Source organism: Scyliorhinus torazame, chromosome 25 (genome assembly GCF_047496885.1).
Source record: "Scyliorhinus torazame isolate Kashiwa2021f chromosome 25, sScyTor2.1, whole genome shotgun sequence".
NCBI classification, from domain to species: Eukaryota; Metazoa; Chordata; class Chondrichthyes; order Carcharhiniformes; family Scyliorhinidae; genus Scyliorhinus; species Scyliorhinus torazame.
Window position 1 is genome coordinate 7,512,206 of NC_092731.1, and position 26,499 is coordinate 7,538,704.

General features: G+C 54.9%; 1 protein-coding gene across 3 annotated transcripts in view; it reads left to right on the forward strand.

The window, feature by feature from the left end:
- LOC140402281 (uncharacterized) overlaps positions 1-26,499 on the forward strand; it is a 285,684-nt gene that overhangs the window by 54,743 nt on the left and 204,442 nt on the right. For 2 of the 3 annotated variants that reach the window (XM_072489930.1, XM_072489929.1), the window contains exon 2: positions 14,092-14,166. In XM_072489930.1, coding sequence (XP_072346031.1) covers positions 14,118-14,166 — 49 coding nt within the window. In that variant the 5' untranslated portion in view covers positions 14,092-14,117. Of the gene's footprint in view, positions 1-14,091; positions 14,230-26,499 lie in introns of those variants that run through there. The other variant, XM_072489931.1, reaches the window with a different exon arrangement.

The window sequence follows — 26,499 nt, forward strand, 5'->3', positions numbered from 1 at the left end:
TGGGCCAACTAGTCAACCACTGTTGCTGTGTGGGTCTGGAGTCACGTGTAGGCCAGACTTGGTAAGGGTGGCCGATTTCCTTCCCTGAAGGGCGAGATGGGTTTTTACGACAATCGCCAATGGTTTCATCGTCCAGATTTTTATTGAATTCAAATTTCACCATCTGCCTTCGTGGGATTCAAACCCGGGACCCCAGAGCGTTACCTTGGGCCTCTGGATTACTAGCCCAGTGACAATACAACTGCGCCACCACTTTCCCCTAGTGAGGGGGCTGTGGGTGGCAGCCCGTCCTGGCTAATCTTTCAGGCTCGTTCCCGGTTTGGATTGGAGATGAGAGCAGGGGATAGGGTAGGGGGGGAGGGGGGTACTGGATTTTTACATGCCTCCAGAACATGGGTCACACAAGTTTCGGGAGTGGGCCTGGTTGGAATAAGTTGCCGAGGTGCCCAGCTAGTGTCTGATGCGCCCAGCTCGGATGGGGGTACCAAAGGGAACGGTGGCACGTGGCTCCTGTAGTGGGTTTGGGTTTCAGACAGGGCTGGTGGCCACCGGACAGACCCAGCCAGGGATCGGGTTGTGAAGGTATCCAGAAGGATTCGACTGTTTCTCTGTTATTTGAGCCAGACCTGAGATCACCATTCCTGTGGCCCCGAGTGTGAAAGATTCTGTGCCGCTATTTAAATATGGGAGGGGACGGGGGAGAACTCTCGTTCCCCTTATTAACAAGTATCCCGCTTTGGATACTGTTGGGGGGGGGGGGGACTTGCCAGGGGTAAGCCATGGGGTACAGGTCTCTGGCACAGAGTCTGTCCCTGTTGCTCAGAACGGAGGGGGGGAGAGGAGTAGAGCATTAGTCGTTGGAGACTCCATAGTTAGGGGGATAGATAGGAGATTCTGTGGGAATGAGAGAGACTCACGGTTGGTGTGTTGCCTCCCAGGTGCCAGGGTGCGTGATGTCTCGGATCGTGTTTTCTGGATCCTTAAGGGGGAGGGGGAGCAGCCTCAAGTCGTGGTCCACAAAGGTACCAACGACATAGGTAGGAAAAGGGATGGGGATGTGCGGCAGGAATTCAGGGAGCTAGGGTGGAATCTTAGATCTAGGACAAACAGAGTTATTAGACGAAATTCTCCCCAAACGGCGCGATGTCCGCCGACTGGCGCCCAAAACGGCGCCAATCAGACGGGCATCGCGCCGCCCCAAAGGTGCGGAATGCTCTGCATCTTTGGAGGCCGAGCCCCAACATTGAGGGGCTAGGCCGACGCCGGAGGGATTTCCGCCGCGCCAGCTGGTGGAAACGGCCTTTGTTGCCCCGCCAGCTGGCGCGGAAATGACATGTCGGGGCAGCGCATGCGCGGGAGCGTCAGCGGCCGCTGACAGTTTCCCGTGCATGCGCAGTGGGGAGAGTCTCTTCCGCCTCCGCCATGGTGGAGACCGTTGCGGAGGCGGAAGGGAAAGAGTGCCCCCACGGCACAAGCCCGCCCGCGGATCGGTGGGCCCCGATCGCGGGCCAGGCCACCGTGGGGCACCCCCGGGGTCAGATCGCCCCGCGCGCCCCCCAGGAACCAGGAGCCCGCCCACATTGTCCAATGTGTGCAGGAGAATTTCCTGACACAGTATGTCGATAGGCCAACGAGAAGCGAGGCCACATTGGATTTGGTACTGGGTAATGAACCAGGACAGATGTTAGATTTGGAGGTAGGTGAGCACTTTGGTGATAATGACCATAATTCGATTACGTTTACTTTAGTGATGGAAAGGGATAAGTATATACCGCAGGGCAAGAGTTATATTTGGGGGAAAAGCAATTATGATGCGATGAGGCAAGACTTAGGATGCATCAGATGGAGAGGAAAACTGCAGGGGATGGGCACAATGGAAATGTGGAGCTTGTTCAAGGAACAGCTACTGCGTGTCCTTGATAAGTATTTACCTGTCCGGCAGGGAGGAAGTGGTCGAGCAAGGGAACCGTGGTTTACTAAGGCAGTCGAAACACTTGTCAAGAGGAAGAAGGAGGTTTATGTAAAGATGAGACATGAAGGTTCAGTTAGGGCGCTCGAGAGTGACAAGTTAGCTACGAAGGACCTAAAGAGAGAGCTAAGAAGAGCCAGGAGGGGACATGAGAAGTCTTTGGCAGGTAGGATCAGGGATAACCCTAAAGCTTTCTATAGATATGTCAGGAATAAAAGAATGACTAGGGTAAGAGTAGGGCCAGTCAAGGACAGTAGTGGGAAGTTGTGCTTGGAGTCCAAGGAGATAGGAAAGGTGCTAAATGAATATTTTTTGTCAGTATTCACACGGGGAAAAAGACAATGTTGTCGAGGAGAATACTGAGATTCAGGCTACTAGACTAGAAGGGCTTGAGGTTCATAAGGAGGAGGTGTTAGCAATTCTGGAAAGTGTGAAAATAGATAAGTCCCCTGGGCCAGATGGGATTTATCCTAGGATTCTCTGGGAAGCTAGGGAGGAGATTGCTGAGCCTTTGGCTTTGATCTTTAAGTCATCTTTGTCTACAGGAATAGTGCCAGAAGACTGGAGGATAGCAAATATTGTCCCCTTGTTCAAGAAGGGGAGTAGAGACAACCCCGGTAACTATAGATCAGTGAGCCTTCCTTCTGTTGTGGGCAAAATCTTGGAAAGGTTTATAAAATATAGGATGTATAATCATCTGGAAAGGAACAATTTGATTAGAGATAGTCAACACGGTTTTGTGAAGGGTAGGTTGTGCCTCACAAACCTTATTGAGTTCTTTGAGAAGGTGACCAAACAAGTGGATGAGGGTAAAGCAGTTGATGTGGTGTATATGGATTTCAGTAAAGCGTTTGATAAGGTTCCCCGTGGTAGTCTACTGCAGAAAATACGGAGGCATGGGATTCAGGGTGATTTAGCAGTTTGGATCAGAAATTGGCTAGCTGGAAGAAGACAAAGGGTGGTGGTTGATGGGAAATGTTCAGACTGGAGTCCAGTTACTAGTGGTGTACCACAAGGATCTGTTTTGGGGCCACTGCTGTTTGTCATTTTTATAAATGACCTGGAGGAGGGCGTAGAAGGATGGGTGAGTAAATTTGCAGATGACACTAAAGTCGGTGGAGTTGTGGACAGTGCGGAAGGATGTTACAAGTTACAGAGGGACATAGATAAGCTGCAGCGCTGGGCTGAGAGGTGGCAAATGGAGTTTAATGCAGAAAAGTGTGGGTGATTCATTTTGGAAGGAATAACAGGAAGACAGAGTACTGGGCTAATGATAATATTCTTGGCAGTGTGGATGAGCAGAGAGATCTCGGTGTCCATGTACATAGATCCCTGAAAGTTGCCACCCAGGTTGAGAGGGTTGTTAAAAAGGCGTACGGTGTGTTAGCTTTTATTGGTAGAGGGATTGCGTTTCGGAGACATGGGGTCATGTTGCAGCTGTACAAAACTCTGGTGTGGCCGCGTTTGGAGTATTGCGTGCAATTCTGGTCGCCGCATTATAGGAAGGATGTGGAAGCACTGGAAAGGGTGCAGAGGAGATTTACCAGAATGTTGCCTGGTATGGAGGGAAGATCTTATGAGGAAAGGCTGAGGGACTTGAGGCTGTTTTCATTAGAGAGAAGAAGGTTAAGAGGTGACTTAATTGAGGCATACAAGATGATCAGAGGATTGGATAGGGCGGACAGTGAGAGCCTTTTTCCTCGGATGGTGATGTCTGGCACGAGGGGACATAGCTTTAAATTGAGGGGAGATAGATATAGGACAGATGTCAGAGGTAGGTTCTTTACTCAGAGAGTAGTAAGGGCGTGGAATGCCCTGCCTGCAACAGTAGTGGACTCGCCAACACTAAGGGCATTCAAATGGTCATTGGATAGACATATGGACGATAAGGGAATAGTGTAGATGGGCTTTAGAGTGGTTTCACAGGTCGGCACAACACCGAGGGCCGAAGGGCCTGTACTGCGCTGTAATGTTCTATGTTCTAATATTTTACATCTGAGATTGCAGGCAGCAGCTGGCATCTCTGTGTGGTAAACCAAGTTATTGCATTATATTTATTGTGCTGTCTCGTGAATGCCTGGGCTTGTCCAGGCTGGCTCCGCCTGTGGCTCCTCCCCTCGGGACTTCTGTATAAAAGTGGCAAGTCTCCGCCTCCGGACCCAGTTCGGGTCCAGAGGCAGGAGGCTTGCTGTATAGTGTATTAAAGCCTCAGTTACGTTTATCACTCGTCGTGTATTATTGATGGTGCATCAATTTAATACACTAAATTTCTAAAGATGGACTCTTCACTCATGTTGAACTCTTCACTCAAGCCTGATCACTTGGAACTGGACTCACAAGCAGCCGATGCTACAGAAACGTTTGAACACTGGCTAAGCTGCTTCGAAGCGTACCTCGCATCTTTCAACGAAGACTTCACGGACCTCCAGAAGAAGCATGTCCTCCACGTACGGGTGAGCCCAAGAGTCTTTAACCTCACCAGGGACGCCCCCTGGTACGCGGAGGCAATAACGCTGCTAAAAGCACATTACTTGAAATCCGTTAACCAGGTATACGCTGGGCACCAGACATGAAGGGGCAGCTCCTCCCACTGCACCTGGGAGCATCTTCTGGTGGAGGCAGTAACTTTTGGAATGGCCGCTTGACTGATCCACGGCTGGGAGCGTTGCGAGGGGAATGGGCTGCATGGTGTCCTGGGGGTTGGGAGTAGGGTTGGTGTTCTGCAAGGACGATCTCGAGCTAAAACGAGTGTGTCAATATTTGGCAATCCAGTTGAAACCACGACTTGCTGTAAAGTGCGTCTTTAACCGAATCGTGACGATCTGGCGAAAGTGGTTGGTGTCCTGATGGGTCGACAAGCCTGAACATTCCAAATTAATATTAAGAATAATCTTTGTTATTGTCACAAGTGGGCTTACATTAACACTGCAATTAATTTACTGTGAAAATCACATCATTTTGAAAATAAAAGGCATATAATTCAGGTTTTTATATCTTGCATGGGTCCACTTTTGGAAAAAACATTCTCAGCCCTGACACAAACATGTCTTCAAAACCAAACGACTAAATGCAGCAGACATGAGACTGACAATGTTTGAAGATAAAATTATGAAATAAATTGGGGGGCAACGCGGCCAGTCAGCGAAGGCCTGAGTGAGACAGGCCCTGAATGGTGTAGCAATATAACGCTGGGGGCGCTCCCACGGGGAGTGGGGAGAATGTGGGACTCGCTCCCACGGGGAGTGGGGAGAATGTGGGACTCGCTCCCACGGGGAGTGGGGAGAATGTGGGACTCGCTCCCACAGGGAGTGGGGAGAATGTGGGACTCGCTCCCACGGGGAGTGGGGAGAATGTGGGACTCGCTCCCACAGGGAGTGGGGAGAATGTGGGACTCGCTCCCACGGGGTGTAGGGAGAATGTGGAACTCACTCCCACGGGGAGTGGGGAGAGTGTGGGACTCGCTCCCACAGGGAGTGGGGAGAATGTGGGACTCGCTCCCACAGGAAGTAGGGAGAATGTGGGACTCGCTCCCATGGGGTGTGAGGAGAATGTGGGACTCGCTCCCACGGGGAGTGGGGAGAATGTGGGACTCGCTCCCACGGGGAGTGGGGAGAATGTGGGATTCGATCTCACTGGGAGTGCGGAGAATGTGAAACTCTCTCCCACAGGGAGTGGGGAGAATGTGGAACTCGCTCCCATGGAGTGGGGAGAATGTGGAACTCTCTCCCACAGGGAGTGGGGAGAATGTGGAACTCGCTCCCGTGGGGAGTGGGGAGAATGTGGGATTCGATCTCACTGGGAGTGCGAAGAATGTGAAACTCTCTCCCACTGGGAGTGCGGAGAATGTGGGACTCACTCCCACAGGGAGTGGGAGAATGTGGAACTCGCTGCCATGGTAAACGCCCCATGCTGCCAGGAACCCAGCGGGTGGGAGTGCGCTGCCGTCAGGACCAGAGACTCCCACCGCCAGCGATAGGCTGGAGAATTCCGGCCTCAGTCTTGGGCGGGGACAGCGGGAGGAGAAATGGATGACGTATCCCCTGTAAGTGGACACCATTCCTCACAACCCCGGAAGCAGGAGGCGGCCATCTTGGTCGCGAGAGCCAACTTCACTATTGAGTCAGATTGGACTGATCTAATTGAACTCCACTTTCCTGCCTAATCCCCAAATATCTTCATTCTTTTAGAAGTGGATGTATTTTTGGATGCAGTACATACTCAACAAAACTCCCGGACCCCTGGGGTGTAGGAATTCCAAAGATTCACAAACCTCCGACTGAAGAAATTATTCCTCCTCTCGTTCCAATATGGCTGACCTCTGAGGCCGTGACCCCGTGTTCCAGACGCCTCAGCCAAGAGAACAGTCGCCAAAACCCAGTGAATTGACGAAACAGCACCAGCCTTTGCTCCAGATCGATCCCCATTGGCTGCTCCGTCCAAGGGAACTGGGGGGGGGGGGTGGGGGGGGGGGGTGGGGGGGGGGGGGGTGGGGGGGGGGGGGGGGGGGGGGGGGGGAGAGAGATGACACGCTCGGAAAGGCTGATCAGACCAAATTCCTGTCGACAGAAATTCCCCTCGAGGGAGAGATCCCATCTGGGTCGTGTGGGGCCTTCTTTTGGGAGACACTGAGTCGCAGATATTCCGGGAATTTTCAGCCAGGCCAAGATCTGAGTTCAATTGGGAAAATTCCTGGGTGGCAACTGCGCTCGGGATCGGCCGGGAAGCGTGGGTTCCGGACGGGAACGTGTGAAGCAAGAGTCCGTCAGCTGAACATGGACATGTGTTTTCCGAATGCCGGCTGGAATCGGCCGCTATGGATTTGGAGCAGGCACCAGGCTGTGAGGTTGTTTATGTTTAAAGTTCTCTTCATAACAGACTCTTTTCAAGTAAGTATTGTGTTCAGAAAGTGGACACTATCACAGCTCAACTGTGTTTGATGGGGACAGTGTAGAGGGAGCTTTACTCTGTATCTAACCCCGTGCTGTACCTGTCCTGGGAGTGTTTGATGGGGACAGTGTAGAGGGAGCTTTACTCTGTATCTAACCCCGTGCTGTACCTGTCCTGGGAGTGTTTGATGGGGACAGTGTCGAGGGAGCTTTACTCTGTATCTAACCCCGTGCTGTACCTGTCCTGGGAGTGTTTGATGGGGACAGTGTAGAGGGAGCTTTACTCTTTATCTAACCCCGTGCTGTACCTGTCCTGGGAGTGTTTGATGGGGACAGTGTAGAGGGAGCTTTACTCTGTATCTAACCCCGTGCTGTACCTGTCCTGGAGTGTTTGATGGGGACAGTGTGGAGCGAGCTTTACTCTGTATCTAACCCCGTGCTGTACCTGTCCTGGGAGTGTTTGATGGGGACAGTGTAGAGGGAGCTTTACTCTGTATCTAACCCCGTGCTGTATCTGTCCTGGGAGTATTTGATGGGGATAGTGGCTGCACTGTTGGAGGGCCAGTATTGTTGGAGGAAACCGGAGCACCCTGAGGAAACCCATGCAGACACTGGGAGAAAGTGCAAACTCCGCACAGTTACTCGAGGCTGGAATTGAACCCTGGTCTCTGGCGCTGGGAGGCAGCAGTGCTAACCACTGTGCTACCCTATTGCCGCCAATACCAGGGGATGAAAATGGGTCACGGATCTGTTCATTAATTTGAGTTCTGAGTCCCTTTTGGCAAACTGTAAAAAAAAAAGAATCAACCCTGTAATAAGGAGGAGATTGTATCTGGATGAATGTAATTGTAACCCAATTGAGGGTTACGATAAGAGGAAATGTCTCAGTTTTCAAATTAAATACGAATTATACAGATTGCACTGTTAAAAGTGACCATCACAGAATTTGCTCTAAAATCCATCAAGTGAGATACATTTTGGAACAAAGAATAAAGAACAATACAGCACAGGAACAGGCCCTTCAGCCCTCCAAGCCTGTACCGATCACGTGCCCTATCTCGACCAACCGCCTGTATCCTTCTATACCCCGTCTGTTCATGTGTCTATCCAGATAAGACTTAAAGGTCGCTAACGTATCTGCCCCACCCACCTCACTGGGCCGTGCATTCCAGGCCACCACTACCCTCTGTATAAAAAACTTCCCCTGCACATCTCCACTGAACCTATCCCCCCGCACCTTGAACTTGTGCCCCTTGTAATTGTCAGTTGGATTTTATTTGTGTTTTCTGCTTTATTGATGAGTCAGCGATGAATGGTGGCGTCTCCAGGAGTCCCTATAATATTACTGGACATATATCCTTGAGACACGCCACCAGGTATCACTTGTCTTATGGTGATGGCAGCATTGCCAATGGCTCCGAGTAGGTATTCAGGGGGCCCAGTGGTGCAGTCCACGGTGAAGATATGGAATCAGCTGAGGAGGCATTTTCCGGTGGAAGGGATGTCGCCGCTGTGCGAGAATCATGGGTTTGAGCCCGGGGAGGATGGATAGTGTATACCGGAGGTGGAGGGAAGTGGGGCTGGTCAAGGTGAGGGATTTGTATTTGGAGGAAGGGTTCGCCAGTCTGGAGGAGCTCAGGGAGAGGGTAGAGCTGCCGAGGGGTGTAAGTTCAGGTATATACTGGTTAGGGACTTTGCACGAAAGGTCTGGAAGGGGTTCCCTAGATTGCCGGGATACACCCTGCTGGAGCGACTGCTGCTTCCGGATGTGGAAGGGGAGGGAAGAATTGGGAATATATATAAGTGGCTGGGGGAGCAGGGAGGCGAGCGGGTGGTGAAGATCAAGGAGAAATGGGAAACGGAGTTGGGAATGGAGATCAATTGGGGAGTATGGAGTGAGGCACTGCGAAGGGTAAACGGGACCTCCTCCTGTGCAAGGATGAGCCTGATACAGTTGAAGGTGGTGCACAGGGTGCATATGACTCGGGCGAGAATGAGTGGGTTCTTTCAGGGGGTAGCAGATAAGTGTGAGAGGTGTGGACAGGGGCCAGCGAATCACACGCACGTGTTTTGGGGTTGTGAAAAATTGGGAAGATTCTGGGCGGGAGCGTTCGCGGTCTGAGCCAGGATAGTGGAGGAGGGAGTGGACCCAGACACTTTGGTGGCGATATTTGGGGTTTCAGAGAAGCCGGAGCTCATGGAGAGGAGGAAGGCTGATGTCTTGGCCTTTGCCTCTCTGATTGCACGGCGGCGAATTTTACTGGAGTGGCGGTCGGCCCCCCCACTCAGCCCGAAAACTCTCACTCCCCCCCCAAACCCCCACTCCCTCCCCAAACCCCCACTCCCTCCCCAAACCCCCCACTCCCCCCGAAAACCCTCACCTCCCCCCCCAAACCCTCACTCCCCCCGAAAACCCCTACTCCTCCCCGACAACCCCCACTCCCTCCAAACCCTCACTCCCCCAACCCCAACTCCCTCCTCAAACACCCACTCCTCCCGAAAACCCCCACTCCCCCCCGACAACCCCCACTCCCTCCAAACCCTCACTCCCCCCAAACCCCAACCTCCCTCCTCAAACCCCCACTCCTCTCGAAAACACAACTCCCCCCAAACCCTCACTCCCCCCAAACCCCCACTCCCCCCCAAACCCCCCACTCCCTCCTCAAACCCCCCACTCCCTCCTCAAACCCCCCACTCCCCCAAAAACCCCCCACTCCCCCCAAACCTCCACTCACTCCCCAAACCCCCACTTCCCCCGAAAACCCCCACTCCCCCTGAAAACCCCCACTCCCCCCGAAAACCCCCACTCCCCCCCAAAAAACCCCACTCCTCTCGAAAACCCCACTCCCCCCCCCCAAACCCTCACTCCCCCCCAAACCCCCACTCCCCCCCAAACACCCACTCCCTCCCCAAACCCCCACTCCCCCCCAAACCCCCACTCACTCCCCAAACCCCCACTCCCCCAGAAAACCCCCACTCCCCCAGAAAACCCCCACTCCCCCCAGAAAACCCCCACTCCCCCCGAAAACCCCCCACTCCTCCCGAAAACCCCCCACTCCTCCCGAAAACCCCCACTCCTCCCGAAAACCCCCACTCCTCCCGAAAACCCCCACTCCTCCCGAAAACCCTCACTCCTCCCGAAAACCCCCACTCCTCCCGAAAATCCCCACTCCCCCCGAAAAACTCCACTCCCCCAGAAAACCCCCACTACTCCCAAAATCCCCCACTCCCCAGAAAGCACACACTCCCCCCGAAAAACCCCACTCCCCCCAAACCTCCACTCCCCCCCAAACCCCCACTCCCTCCCAAACCTCCACTCCTCTCAAAAACCCCCACTCCTCCCGAAAACCCCCACTCCCCTGAAAACCCCCACTCTCCCGCAAACCTCCACTCTCCCCCAAGCCTCCACTCCTCTCGAAAACCCCCACTCCTCCCGAAAATCCCCACTCACCCCGAAAAACTCCACTCCCCCAGAAAACCCCCACTACTCCCGAAATCCCCCACTCCCCAGAAAGCCCACACTCCCCATGAAAAACCCCACTCCCCCCCCAAACCCCCACTCCCTCCCAAACCTCCACTCCTCTCGAAAACCCCCACTCCTCCCGAAAACCCCCACTCCCCCGAAAACCCCCACTCCCCCGAAAACCCCCACTCTCCCGCAAACCCCCACTCTCCCCAAGCCTCCACTCCTCTCGAAAACCCCCACTCCCCCCGAAAACCTCCACTCCTCTCGAAAACCTCCACTCCTCCCGAAAACCCCAACTCCCCCCGAAAACCCCCACTCCCCCCGAAAGCCCCCACTCCCCCCCCAAACCCCCACTCCCCCCAAACCTCCACTCCTCTCGAAAAACCCCACTCCCCCTGAAAACCCCCACTCCCCCCCCCAAACCCCCACTCACCCCCAAACCTCCACTCCTCTCGAAAACCTCCACTCCTCCCGAAAACCCCCCACTCCCCCCGAAAACCCCCACTCTCCCGCAAGCCCCCACTCCTATCAAAAAACCACACTACCCCCGAAAACCTCCACTCCTCCCGAAAACCCCCACTCCCCCCGAAAACCCCCACTCTCCCGCAAACCCCCCACTCCTATCAAAAAACCACACTCCCCCCGAAAACCCCCACTCCCCCCGAAAACCCTCACTCCCCCCCAAACCCCCTCTCCCCCCCAAACCTCCACTCCTCTCGAAAACCCCCACTTCTCCCGAAAACCCCCACTCCCCCCGAAAACCCCCACTCCCCCCGAAAACCCCCACTCCCCCCGAAAACCCCCACTCCCCCCGAAAACCCCCACTCCCCCCGAAAACCTACACTCCCCCGAAAACCCCCACTCCCCCCGAAAACCCCCACTCCCCCCGAAAACCCCCACTCCCCCAAACCCTCACTCCCCCTAAACCCCAAACCCTCTTCAAACCCCCACTCTCCCCGAAATCCCCCCACTCCCCCCCCAAACCTCCACTCCCCCTAAACCCCCCACTCCACCCCCAAACCCCCACTCCCACCAAAAACCTCCACTCCCCCCGCAAACCCCCAGATCCCCCGAAAACCCCCACACCCTCCCAAACCCGAACTCCCACCGCAAGCCCCCACTCCCCCTGAAAACCGCCACTCCCCCCAAAACCCCCCCACTCCCCCGAAAACCCCCACTCCCCCGAAAACCCCCACTCCCCCCGAAAACCCCCACTCCCCCGAAAACCCTCCACTCCCCCGAAAACCCCCACTCCCCCCGAAAACCCCCACTCCCCCGAAAACCCTCCACTCCCCGCGAAAACCCCCCACTCCCCCCAAAAAACCCCACTCCCCCCCGAAAACCCCCACTCCCCCTGAAAACCCGCACTCACCCTGAAAACCCCCACTCCCCCCCAAACCCTCACTCCCCCCCCCAAACCCTCACTCCTCCCCCAAACCCCCACTCCCTCCTCAAACCCCCACTCCCTCCTCAAACCCCCACTCCTCTCAAAAACCCCCACTCCCCCCCGAAAACCCCCACTCTCCCCCAAACCTCCACTCCCCCCGCAAACACCCACACCCCCGAAAACCCCCATTCCCTCCCAAACCCCCACTCCCCCCGAAAACCCTCACTCCCCCCGAAAACCCTCACCCCCCCCGAAAACCCTCACTCCCCCCCGAAAACCCCCACTCCCCCCCGAAAACCCCCACTCCCCCCCGAAAACCTCCACTCCCCCCGAAAACCCCCACTCCCTCCCCAAACCCTCACTCCCCCCAAACCCCCGCACCCCCCGTAAACCCCCACTCCCTCTCCCGAAAACTCCCACTCCCCCAAAAACCCCGACTCCCCCTCTTAAAACCTCACTCCCCCCGAAAACCTCCACTCCCCCCCCAAATCTTCACTTATCCCTAAACCCCCACTCCCCCAAAAAACCCCACTCCCTCCCCAAACCCTCACTCCCCCCAAACCCCCGCACCCCCCGTAAACCCCCACTCCCTCCAAAAACCTCCACTCCCCCTGAAAACCCCCACTCCCCTCGAAAACCTCCACTGCCCCCCAAACCCCCACTCCCTATATCTGATTTTGTGATTTCGATATAAGGTAAAAAAATGACCCTTCATTCCTGTAACCTCGGGCATCCCAAAGCAGCTGGCAGACAATGAGATCCTTCTCGAAATGAAGCCGTTACAATGCAGGAAATGTGGCAGCCAATTTGCACACTTTAGGATCCCACAGGCAACTGTGATAACAAGCAGATAATCCGCTTTTAATGATGTTGATCGAGGAGTAAATATTGAGCAGGATAGCAGGCAGAATCCCCCATCTTCTTCGGAATTAGCCGAAGGAGTCCCGCCGGGTCAGAGAATCGCCGGGGGCTGGCGTGAATCCCGCCCCCTCCGGTTGCCGAATTCTCCGGCACCGGAGATTCGGCGGGGGCGGGAATCACGCTGCGCCGGTTGGCGGGCCCCCCCGCTCGATTCTCCGGCCCGGATGGGCCGAAGTCCCGCCGCTAAAATGCCTGTCCCGCCGGCGTAGATTAAACCACCTACCTTACCGGTGGGACAAGGCGGCGCGGGCGGGCTCCGGGGTCCTGGGGGGGCGCGGGGCGATCTGGCCCCGGGGGGTGCCCCCACGGTGGCCTGGCCCGCGATCGGGGCCCACCGATCCGCGGGCGGGCCTGTGTCGTGAGGGCACTCTTTTCCTTCCGCCTTCGCCACGGTCTCCACCATGGCGGAGGCGGAAGAGACTCCCTCCACTGCGCACGCGCGGGGATGCCGTGAGCGGCCGCTGACGCTCCCGCGCATGCGCCGCCCGGAGATGTCATTTCCGCGCCAGCTAGCGGGGCACCAAAGGCCTTTCCCGCCAGCTGGCGGGGCGGAAATTAGTCCGGCGCGGCCTAGCCCCTTAAGGTTGGGGCTCGGCCCCCCAAGATGCGGAGGATTCCGCACCTTTGGGGCGGCACGATGCCCGACTGATTTGCACCATTTTGGGCGCCGGTAGGCAGACATCGCGCCGATACCGGAGAATTTTGTCCCTTGTGTGCAGTTTTGGCCTCCATATTTCAGAAAGAGTATACTTGCATTGGAGAAACAAAGGGGTTGCCCTGCGATGGGTGGCTAAGTAAATTGGGTTTATAATCTCTGGAGTTTAGAAGAATGAGAGGGGATTTCATTGAAACCGATAAAATTCTGAAGGGGCTTGACAGGGTAGATGCTGAGAGATTTCTTTCCCCATAGGTCAGAGAGTATAAATCACGGGGGGCAGAGTCTCAGTACAAAGGGGGCGATTATTTAGGACTGAGGAGGAGGAGAAATTGCATGACTCACAAGGATTATGAATCTTTGGAATTCTCAACCCCAGAGGGTTGTGGATGCTGCATCATTGAGAGGCTGAGATGGACAGACAGGTCTCTGAGGAATTAAGAGATATGGGGAGCAGGCGGGAAAATGGAGTTGGTCAGCCATGTTTGTATTGAATCACGGAGCAGCGTTGGGGGGGGGGGGGGGGCTGAATGGGCTACTCATGTTCCTGTTTCTTGTGAAATAGAGACTGCGGTATACTTCATACCGACCTGAGAGAGTGTCCAGGACCTCCAAAACGTCTCAATCATTGAAGGAGATCTTCTGGGAGAGGGGATGTCCAATGGCCTCTGGGAAATAGCAACATGTCTCCTTTCTCGAATTGTGACAGCGTTTCATCCCCTCCTCTTGCCCTCACGCCCTCTTTAAAATTCTGCGAGAATACAGCCAAGATGTTGCTGATAAAATGTTCTTTGCATTTTCCGTCAGGTTCCCTTCGTTGTGATTGGCTCACGATGCCTGAAGGAGCACGAATCAGCACTGGGAAGCAAGTCAACAAACGAGGTCAGTTTTGCGCGATGGAACCGTGCTCGAAGATCTACTGAGGGAGTGCCGCACTGTCAGAGGGTCAGTACTGAGGGAGTGCCGCACTGTCAGAGGGTCAGTGCTGAGGGAGTGCTGCACTGTCAGAGGGTCAGTACTGAGGGAGTGCCGCACTGTCAGAGGGTCAGTACTGAGGGAGTGCTGCACTGTTTGAGAGTCAGTACTGAGGGAGTGCCGCACTGTCAGAGGGTCAGTACTGAGGGAGTGCTGCACTGTCAGAGGGTCAGTGCTGAGGGAGTGCTGCACTGTCAGAGGGTCAGTACTGAGGGAGTGCCGCACAGTCAGAGGGTCAGTGCTGAGGGAGTGCCGCACTGTCAGAGGGTCAGTACTGAGGGAGTGCCGCACTGTCAGAGGGTCAGTACTGAGGGAGTGCCGCACTGTCAGAGGGTCAGTGCTGAGGGAGTGCTGCACTGTCAGAGGGTCAGTACTGAGGGAGTGCCGCACTGTCAGAGGGTCAGTACTGAGGGAGTGCTGCACTGTTTGAGAGTCAGTACTGAGGGAGTGCCGCACTGTCAGAGGGTCAGTACTGAGGGAGTGCTGCACTGTCAGAGGGTCAGTGCTGAGGGAGTGCTGCACTGTCAGAGGGTCAGTACTGAGGGAGTGCCGCACAGTCAGAGGGTCAGTGCTGAGGGAGTGCCGCACTGTCAGAGGGTCAGTACTGAGGGAGTGCCGCACTGTCAGAGGGTCAGTACTGAGGGAGTGCTGCACAGTCAGATGGTCAGTACTGAGGGAGTGCCGCACTGTCAGAGGGTCAGTACTGAGGGAGTGCCGCACTGTCAGAGGGTCAGTACTGAGGGAGTGCCGTACTGTCAGAGGGTCAGTGCTGAGGGAGTGCCGCACTGTCAGAGGGTCCATGCTGAGGGAGTGCCGCACTGTCAGAGGGTCAGTACTGAGGGAGTGCCGCACTGTCAGAGGGTCAGTACTGAGGGAGTGCTGCACTGTCAGAGGGTCAGTACTGAGGGAGTGCCGCACTGTCAGAGGGTCAGTGCTGAGGGAGTGCCGCACTGTCAGAGGGTCCGTGCTGAGGGAGTGCCGCACTGTCAGAGGGTCAGTACTGAGGGAGTGCTGCACTGTCAGAGGGTCAGTACTGAGGGAGTGCCGCACTGTCAGAGGGTCAGTACTGAGGTAGTGCCGCACTGTCAGAGGGTCAGTACTGAGGGAGTGCCGCACTGTCAGAGGGTCAGCACTGAGGGAGTGCTGCACTGTCAGAGGGTCAGCACTGAGGGAGTGCTGCACTGTCAGAGGGTCAGTACTGAGGGAGTGCTGCACTGTCAGAGGGTCAGTACTGAGGGAGTGCTGCACTGTCAGAGAGTCAGTGCTGAGGGAGTGCCGCACTGTCAGAGGGTCAGTACTGAGGGAGCGCTGCACTGTCAGAGAGTCAGTGCTGAGGGAGTGTTGCACTGACAGAGGGTCAGTACTGAGGGAGTGCTGCACTGTCAGAGGGTCAGTACTGAGGGAGTGCTACACTGTCAGAGGGTCAGTACTGAGGGAGTGTTGCACTGACAGAGAGGGTCTTTTTTGATTTGATTTGATTTGATTTATTATTGTCACATGTATTAGTAAACAGTGAAAAGTATTGTTTCTTGCATGCTGTACAAACAATGCGTACCATACATAGGGAAGGAAGGAGAGACTGCAGAATATAATGTACAGTTATAGCAAGGTGTAGAGAAAAGATCAACTCAATACGAGGCAGGTCCATTCAAAAGTCTGGTGGCAGTAGGGAAGAAGCTGTTCTTGAGTCGGTTGGTACGTGACCTCAAACTTTGGTATCTTTTCCTGACGGAAGAAGGTGGAAGAGAGTTTGTCCGGGGTGCGTGGGGTCCTTAATTATGCTGGCTGCCTTTCCGAGGCAGCGGGAATTGTAGACAGAGTCAATGGATGGGAGGCTGGTTTGCGTGATGGACTGGGCTACATTCACAACCTTTTGTAGTTTCCTGCGGTCTTGGGCGGAGCAGGCTCCATACCAAGCTGTGATACAACCAGAAAGAATGCTTTCTATGGTGCACCTATAGAAATTGGTGAGAGTCGTAGCTGACATGCCAAATTTCCTTAGTCTTCTGAGAAAGTAGAGTCGTTGGTGGGCTTTCTTAACTATAGTGTCGGCACGGGGGGACCAGGACAGGCTGTTGGTGATCTGGACACCTAAACACTTGAAGCTCTCGACCCTTTCTACTTCGTTCCCATTGATGTAGACAGGGGCATGTTCTCCACTACGCTTCCTGAAGTCGATGACAATCTCCTTTGTTTTGTTGACATTGAGGGAGAGATTATTGTCGTCGCAACAGTTCACCAGTTTCTCTGTCTCATTCCTGTACTCTGTCTCGTCATTGTTTGAAATCCGACCCACTACGGTGGCGTCATCAGCAAATTTGAAAATCGTGTTGGAGGGGAATTTGGCCACACAATCATAGGTGTACATAGGTCAGTACTGAGGGAGTGCCGCACTGTCAGAGGGTCAGTACTGAGGGAGTGCTGCACTGTCAGAGAGTCAGTACTGAGGGAGTGCCACACTGTCAGAGGGTCAGTACTGAGGGAGTGCCGCACTGTCAGAGGGTCAGTACTGAGGGAGTGCCGCACTGTCAGAGGGTCAGTACTGAGGGAGTGCCGCACTGTCAGAGGGTCAGTACTGAGGGAGTGCTGCACTGTCAGAGAGTCAGTACTGAGGGAGTGCCACACTGTCAGAGGGTCAGTACTGAGGGAGTGCCGCACTGTCAGAGGGTCAGTACTGAGGGAGTGCTGCACTGTCAGAGAGTCAGTACTGAGGGAGTGCCACACTGTCAGAGGGTCAGTACTGAGGGAGTGCCGCACAGTCAGAGGGTCAGTACTGAGGGAGTGCCGCACTGTCAGAGGGTCAGTACTGAGGGAGTGCAGCACTGTCAGAGGGTCAGTACTGAGGGAGTGCCGCACTGTCAGAGGGTCAGTACTGAGGGAGTGCCGCACTGTTTGAGAGTCAGTACTGAGGGAGTGCCGCGCTGTTTGAGAGTCAGTACTGAGGGAGTGCCGCACTGTCAGAGGGTCAGTACTGAGGGAGTGCCGCACTGTCAGAGGGTCAGCACTGAGGGAGTGCTGCACTGTCAGAGGGTCAGTACTGAGGGAGTGCTGCACTGTCATAGGGTCAGTACTGAGGGAGTGCCGCACTGTCAGAGGGTCAGTACTGAGGGAGTGCTGCACTGTCAGAGGGTCAGTACTGAGGGAGTGCCGCACTGTCAGAGGGTCAGTACTGAGGGAGTGCCGCACTGTCAGAGGGTCAGTACTGAGGGAGTGCGGCACTGTCAGAGGGTCAGTACTGAGGGAGTGCCGCACTGTCAGAGGGTCAGTACTGAGGGAGTGCCGCACAGTCAGAGGGTCAATACTGAGGGAGTGCCGCACTGTCAGAGGGTCAGTACTGAGGGAGTGCAGCACTGTCAGAGGGTCAGTACTGAGGGAGTGCCGCACTGTCAGAGGGTCAGTACTGAGGGAGTGCCGCACTGTTTGAGAGTCAGTACTGAGGGAGTGCCGCGCTGTTTGAGAGTCAGTACTGAGGGAGTGCTGCACTGTCTAAGGGCCAGTACTGAGGGAGTGCCGCACTGTCAGAGGGTCAGTACTGAGGGAGTGCCGCATTGTTTGAGAGTCAGTACTGAGGGAGTGCCGCACTGTTTGAGAGTCAGTACTGAGGGAGTGCTGCACTGTCAGAGGGTCAGTACTGAGGGAGTGCCGCACTGTCAGAGGGTCAGTACTGAGGAAGTGCTGCACTGTTTGAGAGTCAGTACTGAGGGAGTGCCGCACTGTTTGAGAGTCAGTACTGAGGGAGTGCCGCACTGTTTGAGAGTCAGTACTGAGGGAGTGCTGCACTTTCAGAGGGCCAGTACTGAGGGAGTGCCGCACTGTCAGAGGGTCAGTACTGAGGGAGTGCCGCATTGTTTGAGAGTCAGTACTGAGGGAGTGCCGCACTGTTTGAGAGTCAGTACTGAGGGAGTGCTGCACTGTCAGAGGGTCAGTACTGAGGGAGTGCTGCACTGTCAGAGGGTCAACACTGAGGGAGTGCTGCACTGTCAGAGGGTCAGTACTGAGGGAGTGCCGCACTGTCAGAGGGTCAGCACTGAGGGAGTGCCGCACTGTCAGAGGGTCAGTACTGAGGGAGTGCTGCACTGTCAGAGGGTCAGTACTGAGGGAGTGCCGCACTGTCAGAGGGTCAGTACTGAGGGAGTGCCGCACTGTCAGAGGGTCAGTACTGAGGGAGTGCCGCACTGTCAGAGGGTCAGCACTGAGGGAGTGCCGCACTGTCAGAGGGTCAGTACTGAGGGAGTGCTGCACTGTCAGAGGGTCAGTACTGAGGGAGTGCTGCACTGTCAGAGGGTCAGTACTGAGGGAGTGCTGCACTGTCAGAGGGTCAGTAATGAGGGAATGCTGCACTGTCAGAGGGTCAGTACTGAGGGAGTGCTGCACTGTCAGAGGGTCAGTACTGAGGGAGTGCCGCACTGTCAGAGGGTCAGTACTGAGGGAGTGCCGCACTATCAGAGGGTGAATACTGAGCAGATAAATAACCCTCTCCTCACCAATCCTTTCTGAGGGTGTTGGGGTCTATGCCTGAGGGAGACAAGGGATGGAAGCACCAAGATTGTCAGCTGCTTGTTTGACTTTGACAGACGGTGAATCCATTTGACCTTTTTAAAAATAAATTTAGAGTACCCAATTCTTTTTTTTTTCCCAATTAAGGGGTAATTTAGCGCGGCCAATCCACCTGCCCTGCACATCTTTGGGTTGTGGGGGTGAGACCCACGCAGACACGGGGAGAATGTGCAAACTCCACACGGACAGTGACCCGGGGCTGGGATCGAACCCGGGTCCTCGGCGCCGTGAGGCTGCAGTGCTAAGCACGTGTTTGACCTTTTTGGGCCGTGAACGTGTGGGAAACGGGGCGAGATGAATGCTGAAATATTGAGGCGATCACAGATAATTGTTGCCCGGGACGGTGCCAGTACCCCCCTGCTGAAGGTCCAGCATTGTTTACCGACTCGTGTAAAACATTTATATTGTTCTTAATAAACTCTGTTATTAACAGCAATCGACAGGGATTAGCTGTCGGCCAATAGGATGCCGGCAGCTGTGGTTGATAAACCACTATGTTATTTTCGCAAAGTTCTCGGCAGCTTGCCAAGGTAACCATGGGGTCCAATGTGGCTTCAATTGGAAATGGAATGCATTTCCTAATCAAAACAGAAATGGCATGTGGGTTCGAGAATGTTCAGACACGGACATACCTCCATGTCCCTCAGGGGCTTGAGGAGGCGGGGGAGGAGGGAGGGAGGGGTGGGGGTGGGGGCGGGTGAGGGGGCGTAAATACATTCCCTCTGGTCACAGAGGGCCCTTTCTCTTCACCGGCCGGCTGAACACTTCAGCCGGCCCCTGGCGACTGACCTTGTTTCCCAGCCGCCCCCGGTCCTTCACTGGGCAATGCTGTTCGCAGCCTGGCTCCCTGTAATCCTGAACGCAATGATAGTGTTAAGAGAACTGGGCTGTTTTTCTCTGCACTGACCCCCCCCCTCGGAAGAACCTCCCGCTCATCCAAGAAAAGAATCCTACCCGTGAGAGCGACCACATGGAATTTTAAGAAGGCAAGTGGCAGGAGCAAGAGTTCGGCCTTGCGACCCACAAAGCCTGCACCTCCACCAGTCAGTACGGAGGAGCCTGGTTTCCCGCCTCTACCCTCCACGTCCCCCCTCATCTCCCTCGATTCCTTTCACATCCAAAGGACGTAAGAAAAAGAAAAATGTGCAATTGTATAATTATAAAATGTCGAATGGCATCGCACGTTTTACAACCTCAGGCCGTTCCCCAAGCTCTTTACAGCCAATGATGTATTTTCAAAGTGGAGTCACTGCTGTAACTTTGGAAATCTGACCACGCAACAGAAACACATCGTTAGCTGGAAAGAATTTTGGGAAATGTTAAGGTCACAAGGGGAGCTGCATAAATATCATTGTTTAGGCTTATTATTTTGGACATAAAAGGAAGTCGAGTGAGATGCCATTGGAGGCACTGCGACCCCCAGAGCAAAGGCTTCCAAATGTTCACAACTGTTAAAGCAACGAAACAGGCTATTTGGCCCAGCTACTCCGTGTTTATCTTCCACACGAACCTCCCCCGCCCCCTTCACTCACCCTATCGTCGTATCCGTCCATTCCTCTCCGCCGCGCGCGTCTCCGGTTATTTTGCTCGATTGGTGTTGCCGTGTGGCCGACCTTAACTTCAGAAAGAAGTGGAATAAATGCTTCTAGATTGTGGCTTGGTTTACAAACTGTCAAAGTTTACAAAATAGGGGCAGGAGGAGGCCATTCTGCCCCTCGATCCTGCTCCACCGTTCACTGATCTGTTTGTGTCGGGTTCCACATTCCCCATCAGCCCCCCCGATGACCTTTGATCCCCTTGTCTAACAAGAATCTAACCCCCTCCACCTTAAAAATATTCAATGACCCCCCCTCTTCCAGCACTTTCTGAGGCGGAGTTCCAAAGTTGCACAACCTTCTGAGAGGGGACAAATCTCCTCATCTCCGTCCTACAAGGGCGGGCCTCTAATTTTAAACCCGTGCCCCCTAGTTCTGGGCTCACCCACAAGGGGGGAAACATCTTTTCCACATCCTCCTTGTCACCGTTCAGGATCTTCTCGACTTCAATCAAATCACCCCCCTCACTCTTCTAAACTCCAGTGGAAACGCCCAGTTTGTCCAACCTTCCCTCATAAGACAACCTCCTCTGAACCGCCTCCAACACATTTACGTCCTTCCTCAGATAAGGAGACCAAAACTGCACAGAGTTCCAGATGTGAGCGGGGATCCGCCGTTGGAGAGATTTTGGGCGGAATTCTCTGCCCCGCCGCCCCCGGTTTTCTGGCACGGCGCACCCTAGCCGGCAGCGGGATTCTCCGTCCTGCAAGATGGCTACTGGGTTTCCCATCGTGGGCACCCCCGTGCCGTTGGGAAATCCGCGGGCGTGAGTGCCCTGCCGGCGAAACGGAGAATCCCGCCGACAGAGAATCCAGCCCGATGTATTCCCGGCGCCGCTGAATCGCCTCTGATTGGCCCTCGCGCTGGGAGCAGGAATCCAGGGCAGATTCCCTATCCCTCTCCATGCAAATCTCTGCATGGCGGGGATTGCGGGCGATTCCCTCGTGAATCCCGCTATCGGGCCGCCATTTTGAGTGGGCGGCCCAATAGCGAGGCCCGGTGGCTGGTCCCTCTCCCCCCGCAATGCATTCCCCCCGCACCCCAGCCCCCCCCCCACCATGGGATTTTCTGGGTCACTCCCCGCCCTCCCCTAACTACAGTAAAAGGGTGACCTGATCACCCACAACCGACCTCCCACCAGTGACACACCCATAGGAGAGATTCCCACCAGCAGGATTTACATTGGGGGGGGGGTCCTCGATAGACTTTGGGGGCAACCTCCAAATGGCGTTACCCCCTCGGCCCGCCGCAAGACCAATGTGTCAGGGCCACGCTGGGAAAGGCCCACGTCGATCCTCGTCCACGTGAATCCCGGCCCAGAGTCGTGGACAATATCCAGGCTTCGGCTGACCGGTGGCGAGCAGCGTCCACACACCACACAAGTGCCAGCCAATGACCATCTCCGACAAGAGATGATCTAACCAGCGGCCGTTGACATGCAAAGGCACCACCATCGCTGAATCCCTCACTATCGATATCCTTGGGAGGATTACCATTGACGGGCCGAGCCACATTAATAACGTGGCTACAAGAGCCGTATTTGGTGGGTGTGGCATGCTGGAGTTCTGCAATGCCCTCTATTCACACCCTCGTAGCTTGGGGGGGGGGGGGGGGAGGTGCTGAGAAGATTCACCCTATTCGTGAAGTCTCAAGTTGTTAGGACTTAGCACAACTTTCAAAAGGGAATCGGACACATATTTGAAAAGGGGGAATAAAAACTGTCGGGGGGGGGGGGGCTGTGAGGAAAGGCAGTAGGGGTCATTGGATTGGTTTGTCGAAGAGCTAGCACCTGCATGGTGGGCAGAATGGCCTCCAGCATATCTTGCGCCATTCTGCGTTTAAGCCTCAGTTTGATTTCAGCATTCGTTTGATGAAATTCCTGCTGGCGTGTAACACATTCCTGGATGTCAGAATGCTGCCCAGATATTAACCTGCTTGCTCGAAGTTGAAACATAATTATTATGGCTGATTGCCGGAGAGATTGCGGAGCCCGGGATGCGTGGAGCAGACAAAATACAGAATCATAATATCTGTTGTGTCTACTCCAGGCTTCTGTGCGTCGTTTCACCTTGGCTTGTGACTATCGTTATCCTGCCTTCGTTCTCTCTCAACCCGCGCCCCCTCCCCTGCTCTCACCCCCATCCGGGGGGCACCTCACACAGTCCCAAACTTTGCCACCATCCCTGTCAATGCTTGAACTTCCTCCCGAATGGAGCGCCCGGTCCGCCAGAACCCCCCGCGACTCCGTCCCCGCTCTCACTCAGTGTGCGGGGTGGGGGGGGGCAGCCAGATACTGGAATGAGCTGGGAGGGCGCGAGGTGTCGCTCACCCCCCGGATTCCTGCGAGCGAGGGGAGGCAGGAGGGACGAGGGAGGAGCTATTTGCCCAGAGGTAAGATAAAGAGTAAATGAAACACGGGGGGCGGGATTCTCCAGTCCCGCGGCAGAGTGTCCACGCCTGCGTAAACGCCGTCGCGTTTTACGACAGTGTGAACGGGCCGCTCCCAGGACTAATTCTGGCCCCTACAGGGGGCCAGCATGGCGCTGGATCGGTTTGCGTCGCTCGAGCTGCCGATCCCTGCGCGAACTGTGCGCCACGCGATCCGCGCATGTGCAGTGGCCTCCTTCAACGCACCGGCCCCGACGCAACATGGCGCAAGACTACAGGGGCCGGCGCGTAGGAAAGGAGGCCCCCCAGCCACAGAGGCCGGCCTGCCCGATCGGTGGGCCCCGCTCCCCCACAGGCTGCCACCTGACCCTTCAACGCCGAGGTCCCGCTGCCCAGAGCAGGTTAGAGCGGTGCCGCTGGGACTCGGCTCTTTTCTCACAGCCACTCGGCCCATCCAGGCTGCAGAATCGGTGGGCCGGCTGCATCGAGCGGACTGCAACCGGCGCCGTGCCAACCACGCCGGTGCCAATGGCGGCCGGTTCTCCGCCCTGCGGATAATCGCGTGCCGGCGTCGGGGCGGCGTGGCCCGTTCACGGGGATTCTCCGGCCCGGCCCACGGAGAATCCTGCCCGGGAAGAGGACATTCATGGTGACACAGTGGTTAGCACAATTGCTTCACGGCTCCAGGGTCCCAGGTTCGATTCCCGGCTTGGGTCTCTGTCTGTGCGGAGTCTGCACGTTCTCCCCGTGTCTGCGTGGGTTTCCTCCGGATGCTCCGGTTTCCTCCCACAAGTCCCGAAAGACGTGCTTGTTGGGTGAATTGGACATTCTGAATTCTCCCTGTGTACCTGAACAGGTGCCAGAGTGTGGCGACTAGGGGATTTTGACAGTAACTTCATTGCAGTGTTAATGTAAGCCTACTTGTGACACTAATAAAGATTTATTATTATTAATATCGTGAACGTTTTGGTAGATTTTGTCTCTGTTACTTTGAGCTTAAAGAATCAGCGACTGGTTCCTGAAAAGGCACAGCCAGGTCTTGTAGTCGAGAGGGGGACAGAAGGATGTGTTATCGATGCCTCTGGTCTGATTGGAGCTGGGGGACACGTGTGTTCTGGTGCGCTCCCCAACATGGCGCAGAGATGCTCTCCTGGACTCTGCTGGGCGGAGCGAGCACTCACTGCGCGGGAAGGCCGTGTTTTCCCAGCCTCATCCTGCTCTCCCCATTCCCCAGTTTACCCGTTGGTGCGTCCAGAGGCACCAGGTTTGGTGATTGCGCCGAATCAGCTGTTGTTCTTCCCTCCTCTGTATTTATTTATTGCTGAGGCATTTACACTGAGCTGTGCCAATCCTGAGGATTTGTTGCGTTATTTCTTAAAATGGAGAAACGTCAATAAAATGATATATTTCAGAAACCCACTCTGCCTGGGATCTTGCTGTGTACAACATGGCCGCCAGGTTTGACTGCCCGGCAGTGACAGACTTTGAGGATGAACAGAGGTCTTCTGTTGGACGTTCCTTTTGATCTTTCTAGCTCCAGCCCTGGAATCTTGAGGCGAGACCGAGGATGAGGTCAGAAAGGGGGCCGGCTTAATGCAGTTTGTCATCTCGAGATACTTTACGTAATTTTTAAAAGGGCACTTTATATTTAGAGATCGGGAGTTGGGTGGGGCTGAATGAGATACTCAGATCCCACGTGGTGGACAGTCTGAATTCCTGCTCTGGATGGAACCTCACCGCCAATTTGTGCACAGCACGATCCCAGAGGCGGCCATGCAACGCAGGATCCCCCACCGGGGTGGTGATGTTGTTTGAGGGGTGGACATTCGAGAGCCCCCCGCCCCACCCCCACCTCATCCCTTCCGAAGGGCGCCCGTGGGATTGTCCACACCATCCGAAAGAGGGACATCGTGGCCCCGGTTTAATCTCTCACTGGGGGGCGGGGGGGTGGGGGGGGGGGGGGGGGGTGGAGACAGGGCCCAGCAACCCTCGGTCCCGGCTGTGCCGAATGTCAGCTTCACCGTGCCAAATTCCCTGGTGTGGGATTTGAACTCCCGACCTTCCGACTCAGGATAGTTCCCACTCTGTCTGGCTGCTCCCAAGCATTTTCTTTTGGCTCATTTAATAAAGCAGATATTTCCTGGAACGTTTTGTGAGTCAGTGAGCCGTTTCCATTTATAGAATTCTCGGCATCAAAAAATAACGAGCCTGTGGTTGGGGGGGGGGGGTGGGAGGGAGAAGACGCCCCCTCCACAGTTCGTGACCTTAAAACTGCTGACCAAAGTGACGGACCATGCCCGTTTTGGTGCAGTTATGAACCTTCGCTTTTTTTACTCCTGCTCCTGTTTATTTCCCAGCCCGCAGATGACGTTAATAAACTGGGAGAAGGGCCACATCATCGGTAAATGATTTCAAACACAGAAAAACGTGGGGTGGTGCATTTTAGCAACAAAGGATAGCGAAGCTGAACGTTCCTGGTCTAAACGGGGCAGAGGAACCGTGCAAGATGCAGACACATGAATCGTTAAAGAGGGACGTTGCTTTGTTCTTTTTCCACTATGGCCTTGACAGGTCACCGTGCTACGTATCCAGGCGGTTTGAACCGGAAGGAGAGTAGTTACATTAAACTTGTAATACACTGCTGCCTCACGGCGCCGAGGTCCCAGATTCGATCCCGGCTCTGGGTCACTGTCCGTGTGGAGTTTGCACATTCTCCCCGTGTTTGCGTAGGTTTCACCCCCACAACGCAAAGATGTGCAGGATAGGTGGATTGAACACGCTAAATTGCCCCTTAATTGGAAAAATGAATTGGGTACGCTAAATTTATATATAAAAAAACCTTGTAATAATAATCACCTTTATTAGTGTCACAAGTAGCCTTACATTAACACTGTAATGAATAGATCAGACCACACTTGGAATACAGGATGCAGTTCGGGTCTCCATATTCGCGAAAAGGCAGAAAGGAAGGCACTGGAGAAAGTGCAGAAGAGACAGGTACGAATGATCCCAGAGCTGAGGGATTGCACCAATCAAGAACTGCCTGAGGCCCATTCGGAGATCAAGGGGACGCCAGTGATGGCCATCTTTGAGGTGGTGAAAGGCTTCAACTGGGTAGATTCAGAACAGTTATTACAAGGTCTCGTGGGGCAGCGGGTTAGTGCCCCGACCGGGCAGACGGTAGTTCCGGGCTGGGTTGCCGGCCGTGGACTTGATGGTCGGGGACGTTGTGTTCACAATTCGGTCGCACAGGCCGAGAGCGTCAACCTTTAAACCCTTCCAGCTCACGCCAATGCCCGCAGGGGGAGCGGGAGAGATTCCGAGTCAACCACACGCTGGACAGAATGTTGGACCTCGACCATCGCTATCCATAGCTCGAGACCACAACGTGCATGTTGCCATAGCAACCCGCACTCCCTGAATAAACTATAACAGACGCACCGCAGAGATGTTTCCAGTTACGGGGAGGGGGCAGGGGGGGGTGCCACACTATGGTGTCTGGTACTTCATTAGTTTTTGAGTAGGTAAATAAAGACTGCAAGCGTTTGAATTCCTATTTTGGTGTCTGCACCCTGAGCACCGTTACTGACCCCTTTACAGTGGTTCCTGCTCAGTGGGTGGGAGCTGCGGTGCGAACAGCCAGCATCCTTCTTTTATTTTGCGACGGCCCCTGACCCGGTGGAGTGAGGTTTGACCCTCC